Source organism: Malaclemys terrapin, chromosome 9 (assembly GCF_027887155.1).
Source record: "Malaclemys terrapin pileata isolate rMalTer1 chromosome 9, rMalTer1.hap1, whole genome shotgun sequence".
Classification (NCBI taxonomy): Eukaryota; Metazoa; Chordata; order Testudines; family Emydidae; genus Malaclemys; species Malaclemys terrapin.
In genome coordinates, this window is record NC_071513.1 from 104,958,841 (window position 1) to 104,983,987 (window position 25,147).

At 41.1% G+C, this 25,147-nt stretch overlaps 1 protein-coding gene across 5 annotated transcripts in view; it reads right to left on the reverse strand.

The window, feature by feature from the left end:
* Positions 1–25,147, reverse strand: part of ATP13A3 (ATPase 13A3) — a 118,623-nt gene that overhangs the window by 39,346 nt on the left and 54,130 nt on the right. For 4 of the 5 annotated variants that reach the window (XM_054039253.1, XM_054039250.1, XM_054039252.1 and 1 more), the window contains exons 2-10: positions 24,606–24,702; positions 22,175–22,348; positions 19,636–19,806; positions 19,142–19,212; positions 15,055–15,135; positions 10,397–10,466; positions 8,437–8,571; positions 3,801–3,873; positions 760–891 (exon numbers count right to left, since the gene is read on the reverse strand). In XM_054039253.1, the coding sequence (XP_053895228.1) occupies positions 760–891; positions 3,801–3,873; positions 8,437–8,571; positions 10,397–10,466; positions 15,055–15,135; positions 19,142–19,212; positions 19,636–19,806; positions 22,175–22,348; positions 24,606–24,656 (958 nt within the window). In that variant the 5' untranslated portion in view covers positions 24,657–24,702. Of the gene's footprint in view, positions 1–759; positions 892–3,800; positions 3,874–8,436; positions 8,572–10,396; positions 10,467–15,054; positions 15,136–19,141; positions 19,213–19,511; positions 19,616–19,635; positions 19,807–22,174; positions 22,349–24,605; positions 24,703–25,147 lie in introns of those variants that run through there. The other variant, XM_054039254.1, reaches the window with a different exon arrangement.

A 25,147-nucleotide genomic window follows, 5' to 3' on the forward strand; every position in this document is an offset into this window, starting at 1 on the left:
TTAGCAAAACATGAAAATGCTGCTGCTTGTAGCACTGAAGGTAAAATATAAAAACCTATCAAACAATAAATGTAACTGTTGCTGTAAAGAGTCATTTGATACAGGCAAGGCTACCTATAGTAAGCTTTGCTAGCGTATGTTCCTACACGCACCTTTATCCAGTTTTGATCAGTGGCTTGCTAATTATTCATGTAGCAATTTCAACACTTATAAACAAAAACAAAATACGATAGTGTCTAGCAATTAAACATGACCCAGATCGAAACCAATACTCAACTTGCCTAAAGGAAAGGCGATCCAAAAGCTTTGTACGGATGTCTCTTTTCGTACGGGTCACACTTTAAGACATTACATTTGAGAATTCTTAAACTCTCAACTTGCAGATTCCTTACTTAACAGAAACATGCTTATTTTAATTAAATAGTGAAAACAGAAGAGAGGTAAATAAGAACAGTGAGATGAAGACACCTCCTCATTACCCCATTAATTATACAAATATAGGCCCTGATATGGTTGGCTTATAAGCAGTACAGTACCACAATATAAATGCTTATTACATAATATTAATATTGCCAAAATTTGTATAAATACTATCAATACCATCTTGAGTACATTATAAAAATACCCATTTCAGGGTATGTAAACAAATTCCTTCTCATAAGGTAAGCTGCAAGTCAGAAAAAGAACAATGACATAACTTTATCAGCTAGCATTTTTAGCCACATTGCTCAGCCATCCAGGATGTAAATTTTACTTCACCTGTTAACATGCTTTCATTTACGATGCAAGTACCACTGACAAGTACTGCATCACAGGGCATGATTGTCCCATTAGATGGAATCACCATGATGTCTCCAGGCACAAGGTCTGTGGAAAGGATCTCTTCTATTTCTGAAAGTAAGGTAAAAATTTAAGGACAAGCTCTTTTTCTGCAACTGTAAATAAAGTCTTGTCAATCAGCACCAGCAACAGAATCCTACACGGATGTAACAGCCATGGCCCAGGCTACAACAATTATGCTGCTGTTTCTATTAACAGTATAACTTAAAATGATTAAACTAATGATTCACTAACTCTCTGTATGGACCCTTGATTTTACACTGATGGTGCCTCAGAAATAATACAAACAATTTGTCACACAAGGAACCTAAGGCAGTTCAAGACTTCTGTTCCCCACATAAGAACAGCCACGCTGGGTCAGACCAAAGGTCCATCTAGCCTAATATCCTGTTTTCCAACAGTGGCCAATGGAAGGTGCCCCAGAGGGAATGAACAGAACAGGGAATCACAGAATCAGAACTGGAAGGGACCTCGAGAGGTCATCTAGTCCATTCCCCTGCACTCATGGCAGGACTAAGTATTATGTAGACCATCCCTGACAGGTGTTTGTCTAACCTGCTCTTAAAAATCTCCAATGATGGAGACTCCACAACCTCCCTAAGCAATTTTTTCCAGTGCTTAAACACCTGTCAGTTAGGAAGTTTTTCCTAATGTCCGACCTAAACCTCCCTTAGGGCAATTTAAGCCCATTGCTTCTTGTCCTATCCTCAGAGGTTAAGAAAAACAATTTTTCTTCCTCCTCGTAAAAACCTTTAACATACTTGAAAACTTATGTCCTCTCTCAGTCTTCTCTTTTCCAGAATAAACAAACCCAATTTTTTCAATCTTCCCTTGTAGGTCATGTTTTCTAGACTTCTAATCATTTTTGTCGCTCTTCTCTGGACTCTCTCCAATTTGTTCACATCATTTCTGAAATGTGGTGCCCAGAACTGGACAAAATACTCCAGCTGGGACCTAATCAGCGCGGAGTAGAGCGGAAGAATTACTTCTCGTGTCCTGCTTACAACACTCCTGCTAATACAGCCCTGAATGATGTTTGGTTTTTTTGCAACAGCGTTGCACTGTTGACTCATATTTAGCTTGTGGTCCACTATGACCCCCAGATCCTTTTCCGCAGTACTCCTTCCTAGGCAGTCATTTCCCATGTTGTATGTGTGCAACTGATTGTTCCTTCCTAAGTGGAGTACTTTGCATTTGTCCCTATTGAATTTCATCCTATTTACTTCAGACCATTTCTCCAGTTTATCCAGATCATTTTGAATTTTAATCCTATCCTCCAAAGCACTTGCAACCCCTCCCAGCTTGGTATCATCTGCCAACTTTATAAGTGTATTCTCTATGCCATTATCTAAATAACGATGAAGATATTGAACAGGACTGGACCCAGAACTGATCCCTGCGGGACCCCACTCGTTATGCCCTTCCAGCATGACTGTGAACTACTGATAACTACCCTCTGGGAATGGTTTTACAACCACCTTATAGTAGCTCCATCTAGGTTGCATTTCCTTAGATTGTTTATGAGAAGGTCATGCGTGATAGTATCAAAAGCTTTACCAAAGTCAAGATATACCACATCTACCGCTTCCCCCCATCCACAAGGCTTGTGACCCTGTTAAAGAAAGCTATCAGGTTGGTTTGACATGATTTGTTTTTGACAAATCCATGCTGACTGTTACTTATCACCTTATTATCTTCTAGATGTTTGCAAATTGATTGCTTAATTATTTGCTCCATTATCTTTCCGGGAACAGAAGTTAAGCTGACTGGTTTGTAATTCCCTGGTTTGTCCTTATTTCCCTTTGTATAGATGGGCACTAGATTTGCCCTTTTCCAGTTTTCTGGAATCTCTCCCGTCCCGTCTTCCACTACTTCTCAAAGATAATCGCTAATGGCTCAGATATCTCCTCAGTCAGCTCCTTGAGTATTCTAGGATGCATTTCATCAGGCCCTGGGGACTTGAAGACATCTAATTTGTCCAAGTAATTTTTAACTTGTTCTTTCTCTATTTTAGCCTCTTCTGATCCTACCTCATTTTCACTGGCATTCACTACGTTAGACGTCCAATCACCACCAACCTTCTTGGTGAAAACCGAAACAAAGAAGTCATTAAGAACCTCTGCCATTTCCACATTTTCTATTATTATTATTCTCTCTCCTTCTCCCCATTAAGTAACGGGCCTACCTGTTACTCAATGAAGGACCATCAAGTGATCCATCAATGAGGATAATCAAGTGATCCATCCCATCGCCCATTCCAGGCTTCCGGCAAACAGAGGCTAGGGACACCATCCCTGCCCATCCTGGATGATAGCCATTGATGGACCTATCCTCCAGGAACTTATCTAGTTCTTTTTGAACCTTGTTATAGTCTTGGCCTTCACAACATCCTCCTGCAAGGAGTTCCACAGGTTGACTGTGTGTTGTGTAAAGAAATACTTCCTTTTGTTTGTTCTAAACCTGCTGCCTGGTCATTTAATTTGGTGACCCCTAGTTCTTGTGTTATGAGAACCAGCCAGCAGAACCTGGAACAGTTGGCGATGTGGCTGACAAAGGAGGTTACAGCCCTGCTATGATTCACTGAAAGGTACTAAAAAATATGTCTTCCCGTGGGGTTTCTATTTTTATCCTTTAGGCCAGAAGTAGGATATTGCAATGTTAGCTATATGCATGGAGAGGTACATAAAAGAAAATGGGGGAGGGACACGAGGGGCTTATCTAGATCTGTTCCAGCATAAATACTGAGCTGATCATCTGGAAGAAGACACTCAAGTAGATTATCTTCTCCAACTTTTAACTTCACACCTGTCCCTTTTCCTAAGCAATGTTGCTAAGAGATCACAAGGACCCAATTACTTTAATCATACAGAACTACGCAAGGACCTGTATTGATTTTAAACTATTCATTAAGGACCAGATAAACCAGTTTTAGATTTATCTTTTCAACCAGGGAAACTTACCTTGATTTGCTCTGCTGACAGAAACTCTGACAATGCTGTGAGCCGCCACCATGTCATGTAACATAATATATTGCTGGAAGGGGGGAAAAGAACAAGTCACTAATTAGAAGCACTAACAGCCTTCTAGATCCATACACAGACAAGGTGGGGGAGATATCTTTTATTGGACCAACTTCTGTTGGTGAGAGACACAAACTTTCAAGCTTACCCAGAGCTCTTTATGTTTAGCAGAAGGAGCTAACATGGAATTCAAGGGACTATTCAAGGTGAAGTGGCTCTTTCCCCCCATGGCTGGGGAGGTGTTAAAGGAAGTGGGAGGGTGGCAGCTGCGGGGGGGGGGGGAGGGGAGGAAGAATGCTTGTTAGTGGGTTACAGATTGTTGTAATAAGCCATAAATCCAGCGCCTCTGTTCAGTCCATTATCTGTAGTATCTAGCAGGATTATGAATTTAAGTTCCCAGACTCATATTTTGAAGGTGTTGTGCAAGTTTCCTTTGAGGATGAGGACTGATAGGTCACATATAGAGCGATGACTTTGTGAAGTGTTACTGGTGATAGAAAAATGATGAAAGACAAAAACACCCTATGAGAGTTTATTGGAGTACACAGCGATTGTCTGGTTTCACCCTCATAGTTGTTATTTGAACATTTAGTGTACTGGATGAGGTACACCACATGTTGTCATGAGCATGTGTAGGACCCATGGATCTCGAAAGGTGTGTTGAGGGGGGTGTTGATCATTGTAGCAGTGGAGATATGACTGCAGGTTTTGCATCTGTTGTTCTGGCAGAGTCTGGTGCCGCTTTGAGTTGGTGTGTCCTGATCTGTGAGAAGCTTGCTTCTGATGAGGAGCTTGGAGAGGTTGGGGGGTTGTTTGAAGTCGAGGTTCAGGAAAGATTTCTTTCAGGATCAGGACCCCATTGAGCATGGGTTGTAGTTGTTTGAGGACACCTCATACGGGTTCCAGCGTGTGGTGGTAGGAGTGTGCGGTAGGAGGGGTTTTATTTCTGTATTGAAGCAGGTTCTCTTGGGGTATTTGGATGGCCTATTTCATGACGTGATCTACTTCTCTTGTGGAGTGTCCTTGTTTGGTGAAGGTAGCTTTGTGTGTGTTAAGGTGTATATCCTGGACTTTCTCCTCAGAGCATATTCTGTGGTATCTGAGCGCCTGGCTGTAGATAACAGATTCCTTGGTGTGTTTGAGGTGGTTACTGGATCTGTGACGGAGGAGTGGTGATTCGTGGGTTTCTTATATATAGTTGACTGTTGGGTTCCATTGTTGAAGCTGATTGTCGTGTCCAGGAAGTCGATGCTCATGTGGAAGTGCTCCAGTGACAGTTTGATGGACGGGTGGTGGTTGCTGAAGTTGTGGTGGAAATCTTGAGGGAGTTTAAGCTGTCTGCCGAGAGGACGAAAATATCATCCATGTTCCTCAGGCATATTATTGGTTTCATGGTCTGTTTGTCCAGAAATTCTTCTTCAAGGTGGCCCATGAAGAGACTGGCATATTGGGAGCCATCCTACTACCCATGGTTTGGACAAAGTGACTGTTGTTCAATGGAAAATTGAGGGTGAGGATGAAATGAATGAGTTTGGCGATGTGTTTGGGGTGAATATCTGAGGGTTGTCCATTGTCCTGTAAATATCTGAGGGAAGCAGTCATGCCGTCATTGTGAGGGACGTTGGTGTATAGGGAAATGACATCCATGGTGGAGAGGATGGCGCTCTGAGGAACACTATTAATGTTGCAGTGTTTGTGAAGGAAGTCAGTTGTACCCTGGAGGAAGCTGGCCATTTGTGTGGTCAGTGGTTTGAGGATGGTTTCTATGAGTCCTGACATTCCTTCAGTGAGAGTGCTGTGGCCAGATAGGACGGGTCTTCCTGGGTTCCCTTGTGTGTGTGTCTTTGGAAGCATGTAGAAGGTTCGGGGGTGGGTTCTTGGGGAATGAGTTTGTAGAGTTTCTCTTGGAGTTGTGTGTGGAAAGATTTGATGATATCTTTAAATTCCTGGGTAAACTGTGGTGTGGGTTCTTCTCTGAGTTCTTTAGAGTAGGTATGATGGAGAGTTGTCAGTTGAAACTGCATGTTGTAGATCCATACTCTATCAGACCACAGAATAAGCTTCTTTAAATGACCTTGAACTCTATAGTACTATGGGACCCGTTCATATAGAATATTTTAGGAAATGGATTTGGACCAAAAAACCTGGAATGTGTCAACCTTTCATAGAATCATAGAATCATAGAATATCAGAGTTGGAAGGGACCTCAAGAGGTCATCTAGTCCAACCCCCTGCTCAAAGCAGGACCAATTCCCAGCTAAATCATCCCAGCCAGGGCTTTGTCAAGCCGGGCCTTAAAAACCTCCAAGGAAGGTCCACCACCTCCCTAGGTAACGCATTCCAGTGTTTCACCACCCTCCTAGTGAAATAAGGAGCAGTGCAAGGCCCATATTTTTACCCAGGCTTCTAGAGAGGGAGTGCAAATTCACTGAATAAATGCTAATTAAAGCTGATCAGAAATTTTCTGATGAAACTTTGCTTCCTCAGAAAACACCGATTTGTTGAGCCCAATATGTTTGGGTTCAAAGACATTTTGGCAAATCCAAGGCAGTGTTTCCACAGCAGGGTGCTGGTGACCCCAGTGCTGCCAGGTTCACAGCGCCAGGGCAGACCCACCAGGGGACTGCCTTAGAGCCGCAGACTTTGGCATTTCTAGGTCTGTGGCTCAGGACACCTGCCATGCCAGGGTTTCCAGGTTCCCTACTGCAGAGCCGGGAGCCTGGCAATCCTGGAAGCCCCAGGCTCCCAACTCTGGACTCCAGGGGTATTGCTACACTGCAATAAAACACCACGGCTGCCCCCTGTAAGCTGACTTGGGCTCGCAGGACCGGAACAGCTACGGAGCTCGAACGGCTACACTGCAGTTTTACAGTTCTGCAGCCTGAGCCCCAGGCGCCCGCGTCAGCTGGAGGGGTTTTACTGCAGTGTAGCCATAGGCCTGGAGACCCGGTGTCCCTGGCTGGGCATGGCATGGCATGGCTGCTCCAGGGCTGCAGGCTGTCAGAGCCCACGCTGCGGAGTGAAACTGACATAGCTCTTCACCCAGCAGCTTCAGTCCTGGGGAGTAACAATCAAAATTAATTTGGGGTTTTTTTTGTTTGTGAGAAAACTAAAAATTTCAATTGTGGCTTGACCCAAACTGATTTTATCATCGTCATATTTTTCGGTTCAGCACCCAAACTGAAAAATGAATTATCCTCTCTGCTCTAGTTCTAATGCAAACATCATACTCGCTAATTTATATACATTTTAAAAATGCAGAGTTTGATTGTGAACTTTAAATGCTGCTCTTTTAAAAAAAACCCAAAAAGTCTTCTCTGACCTTGAATTATTGAGCATTGCTTTGAAATGGTTCCATGGTAGTTCTGTCTTCAGTCAAGACTTCCTGACTCTGAATTCAGACTCCCACAAACTATATTATAATCTCATTAATCTCAACTTCAGTAAACTGCAACCCCCAACTCTGCACTGAAAGTGCATCATCAGATTTGCAGTTCACTGTGCGACAGTGCTGAGGCTCAACCCCCTTCATTCTCTCTTCCAAGGAGGAGGAGTCCATACAAGGTGGAGCAACCAGTATCAGTGTTGTAATGAACTGTGAGACTGAACTAGGAGTTGTAGTGTCATTCCTCCCTTTGGCCAACAGGAAATAAACAGCCATAACCACCCAACCCCAAGGCCACATGTTTTTCAGTTTTCAGAGTAGCAGCCGTGTTAGTCTGTATCCGCAAAAAGAACAGGAGTACTTGTGACACTTAGAGACTAACAAATTTATTAGAGAATAAGCTTTCGTGGGCTACAGCCCACTTCTTCGGATGCATAGAATGGAACATATATTGAGGAGCTATATATACACACATACAGAGAGCATGAACAGGTGGGAGTTGTCTTACCAACTCTGAGAGGCCAATTAAGTGAAAAAAACCTTCAAAAGTTTTTTTTCCCCCACTTACTTAATTGGCCTCTCAGAGTTGGTAAGACAACTCCCACCTGTTCATGCTCTCTGTATGTGTGTATATATATCTCCTCAATATATGTTCCATTCTATATGCATCCGAATAAGTGGGCTGTAGCCCACGAAAGCTTATGCTCTAATAAATTTGTTAGTCTCTAAGTGCCACAAGTACTCCTGTTCTTTTTATGTTTTTCAGTGTGACCTCTGTATATCTGTTTATGGAGGTCAAACTGAGAAACCAAATCCAAGCACCCAGGAACTCTAGATCTGACTGCATCCAACTTTAACCATTCTCTTACCCTCACTAATCCACATAAATTAGATAAATTTTTGCAGATGTAAACAGTATCTCCATAGAATAGAGCACGTGAAGGACTTTAGGTAAAGGATTCTTATACACTTTAAACATAGCTAATTGGTCTTATCTCCCTTTCGGGGGGGGGGGGGTGGAAGGGTTTGTTTTGTTGTTTAAAATATTGAGTTCTTTGGAGTCAATTTCATCTCAAAATTACACACACAATGAAGTTAAACTTTAAAGTAGGGTTTTCAGGGAATGATTTTGAAATGTGTACTCTTGTAAAAATCGTGTTTGTGATGACAGCTATGTTAATTTGAACTTACCTTTCTAATGGTGTACAGTGAGCTAACAATGGATATCACAGACATAATCACAATCGCTAATGCATAGTAGTAATATTCATCAGTGATCCACAATATTACGCTGAACAGTTGGAAAATGTAAAACGGATTTAGAACCTGAGAGAGAGGAAGAGAGAAAAAACATACTAAGGTTACATCAAATGTAACTCTTCTCCTAAATTAGTCTGAAATAAATACAACTTATTCTCAGTGGGAGAAACTTAGGCTTTTCAGTTCCTTCTGTCTTACAAAACATTTTCAAAGTTTTGCCTATGTGCGTCCTGTTTTCCACTAAGATTTCACTTCACGTGCCAGAGTAAATTACAAAATCAGAGTGATTTCCTTAAAAAGGGCCAAATTCCAAAGGCACACAGTTCTCATTGAAGTCAATGGGAGCAGCATGTGCAAGTGAGAGCAGAAGTCGGCCAAAACATTTTCTCTAACTTTTGCATCTCTACTTCCAATGATACTGAACACTTAACAGCATCCTCAAGAAAAAAAGACAATTTTAGCTTGACTAACAAGGGAATTGGTATCCAGACAACTGCCCAGCTGGAAGTCTGGCAAGTTTATTTTCCTAAGGAGCCCAAACTTCAGGAGTAACTGCTAGCTCAATGAGTTTAAAAACCATGTTATCCATAAAAGAGAACAACTCTAGTCATTTGTTTGTACTGCCAAGAGAAGATACAAAGAAAATGGAACAAGATAAACATGCAATTTAGACTCACTCATCTGGTGAATACTCTTATCGAGTCTTTACCACGTTTACAGTTTGAGACGAGTATATTTAGTGCTCACGAGTAGAGACCTGGCAAGAGCCAGACGCAGCATGGGTTTTCACAGTTTAACTCTCTGCATAGAGCTCTGACATTATCTGTAATGCTCTTGTTATTTAGACTCAGAACTGGCTTCTGGGCCCCACAAAGCCTGCAGCTGTTGGCTCCCCCGATCAGGAGGTCTAAGAAATATTAAGGTCTGTCAGGGTTCCCTCCCCACTCTGAACTCTGGGGTACAGATGTGGGAACCTGCATGAAAGACCCCCTAAGCTTATTTCTACCAGCTTAGGTTAAAACTTTCCCAAGGCACAAATCCTTTCCCTGTCCTTGGACGGTATTGCTGCCACCACCAAGTGATTTAGACAAAGATTCAGGAAAAGGGCCACTTGGAGTCCCTGTTTCCCCAAAATATTCCCCCAAACTCCTTCACCCCCTTTCCTGGGGAGGTTTGAGAATAATATCCTCACCAGCTGGGACAATGTGAGCACAGACCAAACCCCTGGGTTTTTGGGACACTGAAAATCAATCAGGTTCTTAAAAGAAGAATTTTATAAAAGAAAAGTAAAAGAATCACACCTGCAAAATCAGGACAGAATGTAACTTTACAGGGTAAATAAAAAGATTTAAAACACAGAGGATTCCCCTCTAGGCTTAGCTTCAAAGTTACAAAAAACAGGAATAAAACTCCCTCTTAGCATAGGGAAAATTCACAAGCTAAAACAAAAAATCTAACGCATTTTCTTGCCTTTACTTACAATTTTTGTAATCTTAGATTCTCATTTCAGTTAGGTTTTTAGGAGATGTTTTTTTCCTGCCTGGTCCCTCTCTTGTCCAGAGAGAGAAGACAACAAAGAGAGCACAAACAAAACCTCCCCCCCCCCCCCCTCCGGCCCCCCCAGATTTGAAAGTATCTTCTGTTCTTATTGGTCCTTTTGGTCAGGTGCCAACCAGGTTATTTGAGCTTCTTAACCCCTTACAGGTAAAGGAGGGATTTTATGCTACCCTTAGCTGTATGTTTATGACAAGGTCAATCTCACAAGTGAAGAAAAGGGTTAAAATTTACTTTATACAAAATAATCCCCATTTGAAACCTCACACACATTCATTGCCACTCCAAATATTTATTAATTCTATATAGTACTTTTTTAAATAAAAGAAGTTCTTACCTCCTTAATCAGAAGTTTAAAAATGGAAGGCACTTTCACGGCAATTTCATTTACTCCATAGAATACTTTTCTGTATGGAGGGAGAGCCAAAAAGTTAGTTGCTCTCTGGTTGCAGATAATTTATACCACACTACTGTTATTTTAACCTTAATTATTTTAAAGCACTTTATCTTCCCATTCATTTGAGAGTGTTAGGTGGTCTTTCACATAGGCAATATAGCCTTTTAAATGCTAGGCGAGGATGAATAATAGACAAATGTATCAGCAGTGAGTAGAAAAAAAATTATGTCTGGATGAGACACTGCAAGCCGTGAACGTTAAGTTATTTATGATCTAGGTATTCACTGAACCAATTTTCTGGTGATGCCAAAAAAATCTGAGAGGTACCAAGCATACAACAGAAAAAAAACCTAAACACAAAGTGACCTGAAGAGATAAAGACAGTGATCTACATATAATGATATGTGATGCTACATGAAAACAGAACAGTTGAGAAGAAAAACACATACAAAACCAAACAACAGTTACCTGGAAATAGTAAGAGAAAGATTTAGAGAGAACAGTGGATAGCAAACTACATGTAAGTGTGATGTCATTGACAACACCACATATACAAGAGGTGAGCCTGAGCAGGTTAATAATAACTACAGGACTCTGAGAATGAGGGTGAAAGGGTCGGGAGCTCAGGTGGTGTTCTCGTCCACCCTGCCAGTTGAAGGTATGAGCCCAGGCACAGACAGACACATCCTGGAGACGAATGCACAGCTACACAGATTACTTTGACAAGAGGGCTTTCCTTTCCTCGACCATGGTATGCTTTTCCATGAAGGAGGACTGCTTTTGTCCACCTGACAAAGAAATGGAAGAGACCTTTGGGACATCAACTTGTCAATCTCGTGAGGAGGATTTTAAATAGTTGCAGAGGGGCCAGCTGACAAAAGCCCATAGGTAGGTAGTAAAAGAGGTGACCCTGAAGAGGGCTGGAAGCAGGGAAGGAGGAGGAGAAATGGAAATTTACAATAGGTCATAGGAATAACAAGAGGGAAATCTCTGCAGGAAACGGCTCACCATCTTAGAAGTCTATACATAAATGCAAGGAATATGGAGAATAAACATGAAGAACTGGAAGTCTCAGTACACAAGCTAAATTGTGACTTAGCTGGCATCTCAAAGATTTGGTGGGATAACTCTCATGACTGGAATATTGCTTGTTCAGGAAGGACAGGCAAGGACAAAAGGGAGGATGTGTTGCATTATACAGCAGGAATATATATACTTGTTCTGAGGTCCAGAAAGAACCGAGAGGCAGACTAATTGAAAGTCTCCGGGTGAAGATAAAAGTGGGGAAAAAAACAGGGGCGACATCATGATAGGGACCTACCACAAACCACCAAATCAGGAGGAGGAGGTTGATAAGGCATTTCTAGAACAAACAGAAATATTCAAAACACGAGACCTGGTAATAATGGAACTTTTCCAATAGATATCTGGATAGTAAAAGTAATATGGCAAAACACATGTCCAGTAAATTCTTGGAATGTGCTGGGAACTTCTTTCAGATGATGGAAGAAGTGGCCAGGGGGACAGCCATTTTAGACTTGATGCTGCCCAACAGGGAGGAATTGGTTGCGAATCGGAAGGTGGAAGGGAACTTGGCTGAAAGTGATCATGAAATGATAGATTTCATGATCCTAAGGAAAGCAAGGAGTGAGAGTAGACTTTAAAAAAAAAAAAAAACAGACATTGACAAACTCACAGAACTGGTAGATAAGGTGCCATGGGAAGAAAATCTAAGGAAAAAGGAGGTCAGAAGACTTGGCATTTCTCAAAGAAACAATATTAAAGGCACAACAGCTAACTAACTCAAATGTGAAGGGAATTTACAATAGAAGAGTTTACACAAGATAGGTAGGTCCAAAGCATGCTGCAGAGTTACAAAGAGATCTCGGTGACTGGGCAACAAAATGTCAGATGAAATTCAGTGTTGCACATTGGAAACCATTCAAAGTAATGCACATTGGAAACCATAATCCCAACTATACATATAAAATGATGGGATCTAAACTAGCTTTTACCACTCAAGAAAGAGATCTTGGAGTCATTGTGGATCATTCTCTGAAAACATCTTCTCAATGTGCCTCAGCAGTCAAAAAAAGCTACCAGAATGTTAGGAACCATTAGGAAAGGGATAGATGATAAGACAGAAAATATCATAATGCCACTACATAAATCTATGGTACACCCACACTGTGAACACTGCCTGTAGTTCTGGTCACCCCGTCTCCAAAAAGGATATTTGAATTCTAAAAAGTACAAAAAAGGCAACAAAAATGACGAGGGGGTATGGAACAGCTTCTATATGGGGAGCAATTAAAAAGACTGGGACCGTTCAAGTTTGGAAAAGAGACGACTAAGGGGGGATATGACTGAGGTCTATAAAATCATGACTGGGGTGGAGATAGTGAATAAGGAAGTTTTATTTACCCCTTCACATAACACATGAACCAGGGGTCACCCAATGAAATTAACAGGCAGTAGGCTTAAAACCAGCAAAGGGAAGTACTTCTTCACACAACACAGAACTCATTGCCAGGGGATGTTGTGAAGACCAAAAGTATAACTGGGTTCAAAAAAAGAATTAGTTAAATTCATGGAGAATAGGTCCAGCAATGGCTATTAGCCAACATGGTCAGGAATGCAATCCCATGCTCTGGGTGTCCCTGCACCTCCGACTGCTAAAAGTTAGGACTGGACAACAGGGCAACAATCACTCAAAATATCCTGTTCTGCTCCCTCCCTCTAAAGCATCTGGCACCAGCCACTGAGGGAAAACAGGATACTGGGCTAGATGGACCATTGCTCTGACCCAGCGTGGCCGTTCGTATGGTCTTAGAAGCAAGAGAAAGACAAAGGAAAGCATAGGTCCACGATTTAATGGGGAAAGCGAGCTAATATGACACCAAGAAGTCTGCTTAGAATTTAATGGCTATTTTTGCTTCAGGTCTTTGCTAAAAAGGTTCATTGTGACCAGATGCTTTACCCAATTAATATTCATTACAAGGGGGAAGAAACACAAGCCAGAATAGGGAAAGATCAGATTAAAGAATATTTAGATAAGTTATATATCAAAGGGGGAGCCGTGTTTGCTGCTTTTACAGATCCAGACTAAGAGTCCTGTGGCACCTTATAGACTAACAGACGTATTGGAGCATGAGCTTTCGTGGGTGAATCTATAAGGACTCTTTGCTGCTAGATAAGTTATACATATTCAAGTTGGCAGGGCCTGACAAAATTAATCCTCATATTCTTTAAGGAACTAGCTGAAGCAATCTCAGAACCACTACCTATCATCATCAAGAACTCATGAAGGACAGGTGACGTTCCAGAGGACTGGAAATGGGCAAACACCCTACCTATCTTATAAAATACACTTAAAAGTCCGAAGTTGAAACAAAATTCCTATTTATCAATTATCATTTTTCTGAAGATAAGTGAGATGGGGTGTACCAGGCCCTTTGAGGCCCCCTGCTGGAGGCCCTAAAGTCCCACCACACTCTACCCCAGAAAGGAGCAGTCGAGATGGGTCTTCCAGGCCTACCTAGATGGGCCTTGCGGAAGCAGCCAATCAGAGCCCAGCAAGCTCAGATAAAAGGACCTGCAGGACTGAGCAGGCCAGACCCTGGCTGAGAGCAGATGGGTGCTCCTCTGTAGTCAAAGGAGCTTGATGGGCTGCATTTGCTAAACCTGGGAGTGAGAGGATCTGAGAACTCTAGCCCTAAGGTACCAGACAGAAGTAAAGAGGTCAGGTGGGATGAGGCCTAAGGAATGTAGCAGCTATCAAGTAAAGGAAGCAGTAAGTGGCTGCTGTGTATAAGGTCCCTGGGTTGGGACCCTGAGTAGTGGGTGGACCCAGGTTCCCCCTCCCGGCAGTGCTGAAGTGTCCCACGCCCTGAAAAGAGAAACAGCTAGGTTAAAAGCCCAGGAAAAGGGGCTAGATTTAAAGAGCCCTGAGACAGCACCACAGCCTTCAAATCTTTTTCAGAGTCACTGCTTCCCAGGATAGAGTCCCTCATTCTGTTAACACAGCCTACATTCTTTGTTCCTAGATGTATACATTTTGCTCCATTGTGTTCACCAAACCCAGTTTCCTCCCAACTTTATCACCTTCACCTTGCCAGCTCATAAGAGCCCTGTCATCTCTCTTACCCACCTTATTGTATATGCAATTGATTTCTGAATCTTTTGACAATTTGTGGATTTGAAACGATTATTGAGCATCACAAGAATTTCCTGCCAGGAATTAAGAAATTAAAGCCTTTGTTTTTCAAAGACAATAGGTGCTGCCGATTCCACTGTTAATGGTAATGCTATTGCGGAAAAAATGATCTGACACGAACACAGTTGAAGAGACTAGAAAAAAACATTTCTATCTATATTCAATGCTGATATAAGCAATGACAAAGGAGACCACTCAAATGTAATATGATTCCTCAATTCAAGGTGTTCTTCTGAAGGGAAGTTTAACATCCAAACCACACACACTGATCACACTTAATTTTATTCATTTATGAGAAATATACCATAAACACAGCTATCTAATAACCATGTACCTTTCTGACATCTCTTTGATTCATATTTTAGTCTGAATATTGTATTACCTGTAGTCATGCACCTCCTTAGTCAAACCTTTACTATGTTCATTATGAATTGAAGAGCAGGAAGTAGACTCATCCAGTCCCCTAAAATAATTGTAGAAATTAAACAAGTTCTCAGAATCAAGCTTCTTAGCTAATATTCTTTTTTAAAATTTCCCATTAAGATGCTTAGGAACTGTAAAGACCAGACATTTTTATTAGAAGTTTAAGTTGCATTATACAAGAACAATATTAAAAAGCAGTCAGTTATGAATGTCATTCCACTCATTTTTGCCTAGTTATTGCAAGTATCAATTAGGTAAATTAAAGACTGAGCAGAAGACCACTGAATTCATCTCTTGGTTAGGTCAAGTCTGCTCTTTGGTTTTACATCACTTATTTTTAAATTTAAGTTTTTATTTTAAACACCTGTGTAACTAGTATTGGACGCTTCCACAAAAAAAACAGGCAAGAATTTATTTAATTTGAATTTAATAAAATGGATATGATATGGATTAGCTTTGACCTACAAATTACTATTCAAATCCCTCTTTAAAATTCTTTTCCATGAGGCCTACAAAAACTGACAACAATTAGACCACTGGTACAATGAAACCACTGTCATTGTCTTATTGTTTCCTTCTTACCCTCCCCCGCATACAACCTTAATTCAACCCCATTGTGCATATGCATTATGATACATTTTTAAATTATATGACATACCAATTTTCCCACAGGACCTCTGCCTCATTCAGTGCACAGGATGGATTCAATATTTCTTTTTATCTTCATCATTCAGTGTGTGGCCCCATGTATTTACTGCACATCATCCAAACACTACCCTAAATACAGAATTATTAGTTTCCTCATGGGTTTTCTATAGTGCTCATAGTATCATTTTACCTCTTTACAAAGATTAATGAACTTATCTTCACAACATTCCCGTGAGGTGAGGTAGTATTCAGTTTCCTCATGTACAAAATGAGGAACTGGACACAGAGGTGAAGGCCAAAATTGTCAAAAGTGTCCATTAATTTTGGACAATCAATTTAAGAAGCCTAAGGCCTGATTTTTCAGAATAGTTAGCATTTTATAGCACTTTATATGTTTGACAGCAGAGCTCCCATGCACCTCATTTATAGTTGTGAACGCTTAGCTCTTCCGCCAATCTGACCCCAGGCGTGTTAAGTTGGGTACAAGGAAAATGAGGAACACATGTTGGCCATCGGAGAAATTCTGGTTGATGTGACTTGCCCAGACTCACATAGGAACTCTGTGGCAGAGGCCAGGATAGAATTAAATTCTCCAAGGGAGGCCTTAACAACAATGCCACCTTTTCTCTTCCTGCAATTCCCTGCCACATTCACTGTGCACTTTCCAACTTGTGCAACAAATGAGACAGGGGTCCTACACTGACAACAACCTCGTTCACTACACAACCCTGCTTCACTCCCAGAGCACAGGAAAGAAAGTCTCATGTACAGAGTTTCTGTGCCTAGTGCCACAGCAGTCCTGGCAGATGAGATGAGCAACTGCACAGGAAACCCTGCTCAGGGGATGGAGCACCCTAATTTACTCTGCGGGAATGGCATATGCACAGTCCAGTTCAGCAGGTAGGAGCTGTGAAGGAATGAAGTATGTTCAGCGCAGATGGAATCTTCAGAGAATTTAGCAGCCAAGCTCTAACAAACTTCTTCTAAACACATGCAAACAGATTTTTCAGAGGCTTTTTCAAAGAAACAGAAAAAGGCATCCATGACACACAGGCAGCCCCCTCTACCAATGTCATATGTCTGCTCCAAAGCATGGAAGAGGTAAAGCTTCTTAATCAAACAACTGGCAGTTTTGTTTGTGGGGATTTTTAACTGGGGGAGGGGGGGGGGGAGAGGAAATACTTTCCCCTAATCTCATTGTCTGAAACAGATGAACCATTTTAGCTGAAAGTAAAAACAAACAAACAAACCAAAAACCCACCATCCACACCTGAGGCAGACACCTCTCATGGAAAATCCAACCTAAACAGTTTAAGTCTGGCAAACTACAAGCAACTGAAAATAGGGTCCTATAATGCAAAGTGCTGGGCAATGTTACCTGTAGGCATTGCTGCCACATTGCCTCTAATTATGGTAAATTTGGGGATTGAATACAGACTTCCAGTTATAAGATCTTTGCACTCAATTGAAACTAGCCAAGATATATATTTTTGTCCCCAAAAAAGACAGTAAGTTTCCTTACAGTTTTATCACTACTTGTACTCTGATGTAGTGGTTTTGCCAACTTTTCATACTACTTTTTACAGATTTCTTTAGAAAGCAAGAAATGTTTGTGGGGCAACATGACTGACAGGCTTTCACTTACGTAGCAAAGTTCCTTAATAGTGGGGTTTTAGTTATTTTTGCTTGCCTCCCTTACCCCACCTACCTTTTTTTTTTTTTTTTTTTTTTTGGAGGGGCCAAACATGAACTGTGTCCTAGCCTTAGGAGTTGTTTGTTTGGATGGCTGTTCAGTCTGGTGAACCGGTGGTTAAGACTGCTTAAGTATGGTTAAGACAGCGGTTAAGCCTTTGAGCTGTCTGAATCTCCCACTGTAGCAAGCTGCTGTTCAAAAGTGGAAAAATGGGACCGTGTGTTCGTTCTGCCTTTCAGCATGAAAGGAAAAGCTTATCTGCAGGGCCTGACATTGGTAACTTTCTTCCTGAACCCTGATGCCCCGTGCACCGCTACTGAATGAGGGAGGCGGTGGAGCTAATAACGCTCGGGAAAAGCAGCTGGGGCTGTAACTCCATCTGGAAGCACTGTTAGGTCAACAATTTTCAGACCAATTTCATACCTCATTCTATTACTAACGAGAGAGTTCCAGCTCAGAAGCAGGATTAATGTGGAACGGCTGGGGTACATTTATGGACAGCTGGATAACTGGCCACTGGGGTGTAATCCCTCCCTCCCTCTGCTTTGGACCTGACTGAACAGCAATGTAAGAGGTGACTATTCCTCCACTGTGCGCTCTATATTGAATGTTGCAAAAAAAAGAAATGTCACTTAATGCTGGGCTTCTGAAACAGCTTGCATCCACAGGCTTGCCTGACTTTGGGAAACGAGTGACGATCCCTCTTACCCTCTTTGACCTCCACATCTTCCCCCTACATCTCTAATTTAGACTGCAGATCACTACAAAAAAATCACAAGTGACCTAGAGCACAGGGGATATGTAGAAGTAAATCAGAGTGGACTCACTCAAGAGTACACCCTCCAGGAATCAAAAGTTATAGAAATATTCTCCTAACTTAACTCAAATTAAAGAGAAAATTACTCTTATCAGCTCCGTAGGGCACCAAAACAGAGTTATGGCTAAGGTACTTACAACCAGATTCTGCTCAAAATAAGATGTAAATAAAAAGTCTCAGAAGTGATAGGCCCCAACGCTGTGATCCCAGGAAGTGGAAGTCATTCAAAACAGTGGTTGAGAGAGTTTTGAGCATCTAGACACATGATCCAGACAGAGGACCTAAGCTTACTCACATTTCACATGCAGAATTCTCACCAACTCCAGCTGTGCCTCAGGGCAGGATGGCTCAACATGGGCCAGGAAGGAGGAACACACATATAGTGGGGCACAGAGGACGTCGGAAGGCTACACCTCTTCCCCAACAACAAACCAAGCCTTCTTAGGGGATGTCTACATTGCAGTTAAAAACTCAGGGCTGGCCTGTGCCAGCTGACTTGGGCTCGCAGGACAGTTTGATTGCCGTGTAGATGTCCAGGCTCAACCAGAGCTGGAATGTCTACATTGCAATTAACGAGCCCCACAGCCCAGTCCTGCAAGCCCAAGTCAGCTGGCACAGGACAGTCCCAGGCGTCAACATACTCTTAGAGATGTGGTGTGCTAGTCGGTGGATTAACCAAGACCCCCCGCTAGTAATCAAGAAAATCCTGAAGTTCATTGGGGAGATGGAAAAGGCTCAAACCAGAGAAAGATTCACAAGAAAACAGAATTGGAAAACAGTACTGGAATACTGTCATTTTTTATAAGCTTTTTGGGAACACAGTTATGGCTACCAAGAAAATACGTATACTTGCTCTGCAAGGCAAGGGTAAAAAAGAAGTGTTCTTACTTTTTGAAGTCAAAACTTTGGACTGCATCATTCCAGAAATACATTACGCTGTGGTGTGTGAAATAGCGAATCTGTAAGGCAAATACATGCAATTAGGTATTACGCTGGCATTGTTCAGCGCCCGATTTCTATTTAATTTAGTATCATGTTAAAAAATTATAACAAAACTGAACTTAAATTAGGTACACTATAAGTTTTAAAAATGAAATACAAAATGTTTCCTGTGTACTCTCTCTCCAATACTGACAATATATTTTATACAAGATAGTTTACTTTTCAATAGTCTTATTCTTTCATTAATCCCACAATATACAGATGCACAAGATCTGTTACACTTTGTGACTTAAAATATAAGAGCACATTTCCCTACCTCAACCAACTGGCCTCTTTGGCAGTCTAAGCAGGTCACATGTATTGTACTGTGTGTGAATAATATATATTCTTTTCATAGCTGCCTTGAAGATTAAGGATTCAGATACCACAGGTCCACTTACAGGAGAATATTTGTTTGGGTCGTTTCTATTCTCTTCAGCAGGGCTTTCACATGAATGACCACTATGGCCATTTGAAACTTTGTCTTCAATAGACTGAGGATTCTGTAATGGGTTGTCTCCCAGAGAAAGCACAATACGAATCTTTGCACAAAACCATATCCTGAATTCATCCTAACAAAGAAAAAAATTGTTAATCGAGAAACAAATTGCAGAATACTGTTTAATACCTTGTAAGGATGTATAAAAGTGAACCTAGAGACATCTTTCTTTTCTTTAATAAGTACCAATGTCAGGTGGAAAACAATCCAATTAGCAAGGTCCACATATACTTACAGAAATGAAAGACACCATGGGATTGATACCAAATTACCCCAAGGACAAGGTTTTCCCTTTTATTTATAAAAACATTTTACCACTAACTCCACATAACACTAGCAGAAAACTTTCAAAGCTCTGAGGTGTGCTAGTGAATCCTCAGACTCAGCTTTGGAATCTTTCGGTTTTTATAAATAAATGGCATGGTATTTCTTCCATATATTCAACAATAATTTATTATTTCAGAGCACGAGGGGGATTGGTTTACGCTAAGTGCGGGGGGGGTGTCACTGGTATAGGGGATAGGAGATACAGAAGGAATAGCATGAGTGAAATGACTGCTCCCCTTAACTATTCAGCTCCCTGTTTTTCTATTTCTGGGCTATTCTGAAGTATAAGATTTATTGTATAGAAATATTGGCACTTTTTGTGAGTGTTCTGCAGAAACTTTCAACCTTAATTTTTAAAAGTATCGGGGGGAGGGGGAATAATTAATTCATACATGCATAGCACTCCCAAATGTGGAGGTGATGTCCATGTGAAGTGGCAAAGCCATGTGATAAATTGCAGAATTATGTGATAAATTTACTACACACCTTTGTCTGCCTCCTCCTGCCCAGGAAACCAACTACTCTGGGCCTTATTCTAGCTTTCAAAATTCATTAACAGATAGCAGCTACCATTTTATTTTGCAATTAATCTGCCGGAGAAACTTTATCCTGTAAAACGTGGAGTCTTCCCGAAAATTACACCTGACCAAAGCCCAAAACAAGCAAGATCTAGCCTTGGGTCAGTAACAAACTTTCCTATACATAAGCTTTATACCACTGGAAGAGGGAGATTTCCAGTTTCCCAATGGGATCCTGAACACCTACTTCTAGCCCCTGGGGTGCCAGAGATAGTTTCATATATAATATATGTGGGAATAAGTAGAATGGATGCAAATAATCTTGCATTAATATGAAGATGGTGTTGCATAGCTTTGTCCCCACGTTTTCCACTTCTCCCGTTTATATCCTCTTCCTTTCTACAGGACTTGACATTGGTTTAATTAAGTAATTAATACCAGATATCCACTCATAACCTGCAATCTCTGATGCTTTAACCTCTCCATGTCACTTTGTAGTTTATTTCTGTCCTCTTCTATCTAGACTGCCTCTCCAATTTGGTGTTATCTGCACATTTGTTCATGGCTGAATTTACATCAAAGAAACATTGGAGAAAGAAAGACATGAAAAGCTGTGCAGAGCTTTCTTAAGGGTTAGAAATGAGCAGAAAAACTGTTGGAAATCCTAGCAGTCCTGAACGAGGGCCACAACTAGAAGAAAGCATTTTTGTTAGATGCGTGATGGATGTTGCACCATTGTGACAGAAGCTGTTCTGCACATCACTGACAGTAGCTTGAGAACCTCTATATTATGCTATACAAAACTCTGAGGCCGGTGCAGCAACAGCCTTAGCTCACGGCCTTCCAAAACCAGGTCTAATCAGTTCCTGAAATCTTCTATACAAAAGAAAACTAAGTAGGATAGGAGGAGTAAATCTTGGAGGAAGATAGTCTTCTTTAGACATTTACATACACAAATTAAATTCTACAGTCATATTGCTTTAGCTAAAAAGGACACTGTCAAGATATTGCCTGTATATTTTTCATATATTTTGCCTGTGCACCTACCTTATAATCATCCTTTCTTGAGAGTAAAATCAATTTCTTGATATTTATTTTTCTCAACTATTTAATAGAGTTATGAATGCAAACAATATGGAATAATGAGTGCATGACTATCAAACCTTTTGAAAAATCCTCTTAGCGAAGATGTTAAAAGTTTCACTGAAAGCTATTTAGTTTCTATTACTTATTTAGGCAAACACAAAATACTAAAGTATCAAAAGTCCTTACTAACAACAGCAAACGTCCTTTGGATATTCACCATTCTTCTCACACACAAAGCTACACAAGCAGAGTACAATCCTTTACAATTTTCATAGCAAATAGAGTATTTTTTCTGAAGTCCTCATGATTTAATTTACCCCAAAGCCTCCTTCATGTTTTCAGTTTGCTTACAACTGGCAAACTACCCTGATCATTTATTTATAAACTGTGATGCAAAGGAAGTAATATCACTAAGGTTACAAGCCTGAGAGCTGACAACTACCACCTCTAACTTTTCTGTTTCAAACACTGCATTCACAAAACTAGAGCACATTCAGTGTACAAACTTACAGTCGTTCTCAGTAGCACCACTTCACAGTCTTTAAGTGTAGTCCTTTTGCACGTTGCTCTCACACGCCACTCAGGCATCCAGTAGAGGAGAAGGAGGAGGAAGCCACCAGTACAAAGCACCCCTATAGCAACTAAAACTAGCTTCCAGTGGCACCGATTATAACCATAAATCTCCTGTACGGAAACAAATAATGAACAAAGATATCCTTAATTGCTTTGGCTGAAAAATTCAGGAGTAACCTGTTACAAACTGTGGCAGATAAATGTGTCATATTTCAAAGGTTTTTCCTCCTTTTCCTTGCTAGGGGGAGGGTTCAAAAAAGTTTATTCATTATATTGTGGCTACTGCTTTTGTTCAACGCTGCACATAGACTCATTAAAACCCACAGAAGTGCTACATACACACCAATTTAAAAACACTGCAATACAGACACAGACTCCTCCCTGGACTGCTCCTGAGGCAGTTATGCAGGGAAACTTACGTTACAATCTAACCTTTAGTTTTTAAGGACCTGGTTCTGGTCCATGGTTCTGAAGATGTAACTGGACATGGCATGCAAGCCTGCTCTACACCCCAACAACTGCTGGGAACAGTTTAGTATATTACTTTCTGCTCACAATCAGACAACAAACTAGGGTGGATAAAACTGATAATTTGGGGGGGGGGAAATGATTTTAATCTTCTTTTTTATTTTATTTAAATTATATAGTTTTTTAAATAAACCTGTTAAAATGAAATCTGAATTTAATACAAAACATGTTAAGACCTAAACTTATTATAATGTCTTACAACAATAAAAAAAAATATGCTGAATACATGAGCCTCTATCAAAAACTTTGAGTTAAAGACTGCTTTTCTATATAAAGAAAGAATCAGGGGTAAAACATCTAATTTTTAGGTCAAGCTTTATAAATAGGACACTATAGGTCATGTATTGTAGTAAGGGCTTGTTTTGTTTAATAAAAATACATTTTATATGCTGTTTTGGGTGTTTAAGTAAGTTTCAGTTACCATCCTAATGCAACATGACACAAATCATGAGCAAAAGGTGAATTATCTATAAAATAGCATATCATTCACCATTTTCTAACATACTAAAATGTACAATTAATAATCTGAAAATATTAAGCTTTATAATTGCTTCAATTAAGGTATATAGTTATAGTGTACCCTCCCAGGCAGGGAACAAAAGTGTACCAAATCTAGTGTAAAGGCTCTATTTAGCTGTAAATCAGCATGTTTTAACTGTTATTATATCAACCAATGAAAAAGCATCTTCTTTAGAAAATAACTAGTACAAGTTGATTAAAATCGAGGACTTAAATCAACACTTTGCTGATTTAAATCAGGCTGACTGACAAATGGGTTTCATTCTCTGGGGAAGAAATAAAAAGGGGGTAGTTGGGAATGGGAGGAAGGAATGAACTGAGGGCTTGGCTACACTCGGGCGGCAGCGCTGTGAAGCGCGAGTGTAGTCGCGCCGCCAGCGCTGCGAGAGCTCTCTCCACCTCTCCGAGGGGAGCAGCGTGCAGCGCTGCAGGCTCTGATTACACTGGCTGTACAGCGCTGTACTCGCTGCGCTCAGGGGGGTGTTTTTTCACACCCCTCAGCGCAGCAAGTTGCAGCGCTATGCAGTGCTATACAGCGCTAGTGTGGCCAAGCGCTAAGTGTTTCAGTGCAGTAACACAAAGGAAACTTTCAGATGCTGAGCTGTATTTCCTCTGTCTCAGATTACACGGAACAGATTTCCTGCTCTGACGTATCAGTAAAATGGAAGCTGTCACTGGGACCCACCAGCATCATTCACATTTATGAAAATATGAACACTGAACAGTATTTGCAAAATCTTTTTTTGAAATATCATTACACTCTAATTGCTAGAGCTCTTATTTTTGTCAAAAGGTTTTTTTTAAGGGTTTTGGCCAGGACAGTCCCTTCTTTAAGCCCTGTCCCAGCCATCCTGACTTTTTTGGAAAAAATTTGTGTTTGTCCCATTTATTCTTGCCAACTTGATCAGTTGGCCCGAGCACGTGGGACAGATGCTCACTTTGGTCAAACAAGTTGGATGCAGAAGAACATGCTGGGTGTGGGTTGAGCTACAATGCCAGCCCCTCGCGGGGGGGGAGGGGGCGAGAGGAGAGCAGGGAGCAGGCAAGCAGCAATGCCAGCCCCTCGCACGGGACAGGGAGCAGGCAAGCAGCAATGCCAGCCCCTCGCGGGCGGGGGGGGGGGGAGAGCAGGGAGCAGGCAAGCAGCAATGTCAGCCCCTCGCACGGGGGGGGGGTGGGGGACACAGGGAGCAGGCAAGCAGCAATGCCAGCCCCAGCCTTGCACGGGGGGGCTCATGGGGACTGTGCCTTAAGCAATATGCCCCAAACAGAAAAGCAACATTTTCTTCAATTTGTGAAACGAGACCCTAAAACTGATTACCATCTCATCCTCCTCGCCTGTATTGACAATCTTCTTTTCTTCCTTTTCCATGTTTACTGAGATAAGAAACTTCTCAACTTCAGATACCGGAAGACCTCTAGCAAGAGAAGTATTAAAAAAAAAAAAAAGAAGAAGAAAAAAACACACTATTGAAGCAATATTTTGACTACTGTGCACATGCATTAACTTTTGATGTGTCACTGGCATAACTACATTCACAACGTGCATGTACATGAAATGCACTGACACAACCTGCTTTCATCTAACTCTTAACACAATTTGTGACCATAGTAGATGTTGAAGTATTTTGCTGTTCAATATACAGAAGTGCCCACTAAAATAATTAAACTTTAAAATTATTTTTCAAAACCCAATTTTATTCTAGAAGTCTATAAAGTGTTATTTGACAAATGTAAACAGATATAACTAAAAATGTACTTCTAGCTACTTAGATGCCAAACTAATATTAGTGAATTTAATCTCACAACACCCTTGTAACGTATGGAAATATCTTCATTCTAAAGATGGGGAACCAAGATACA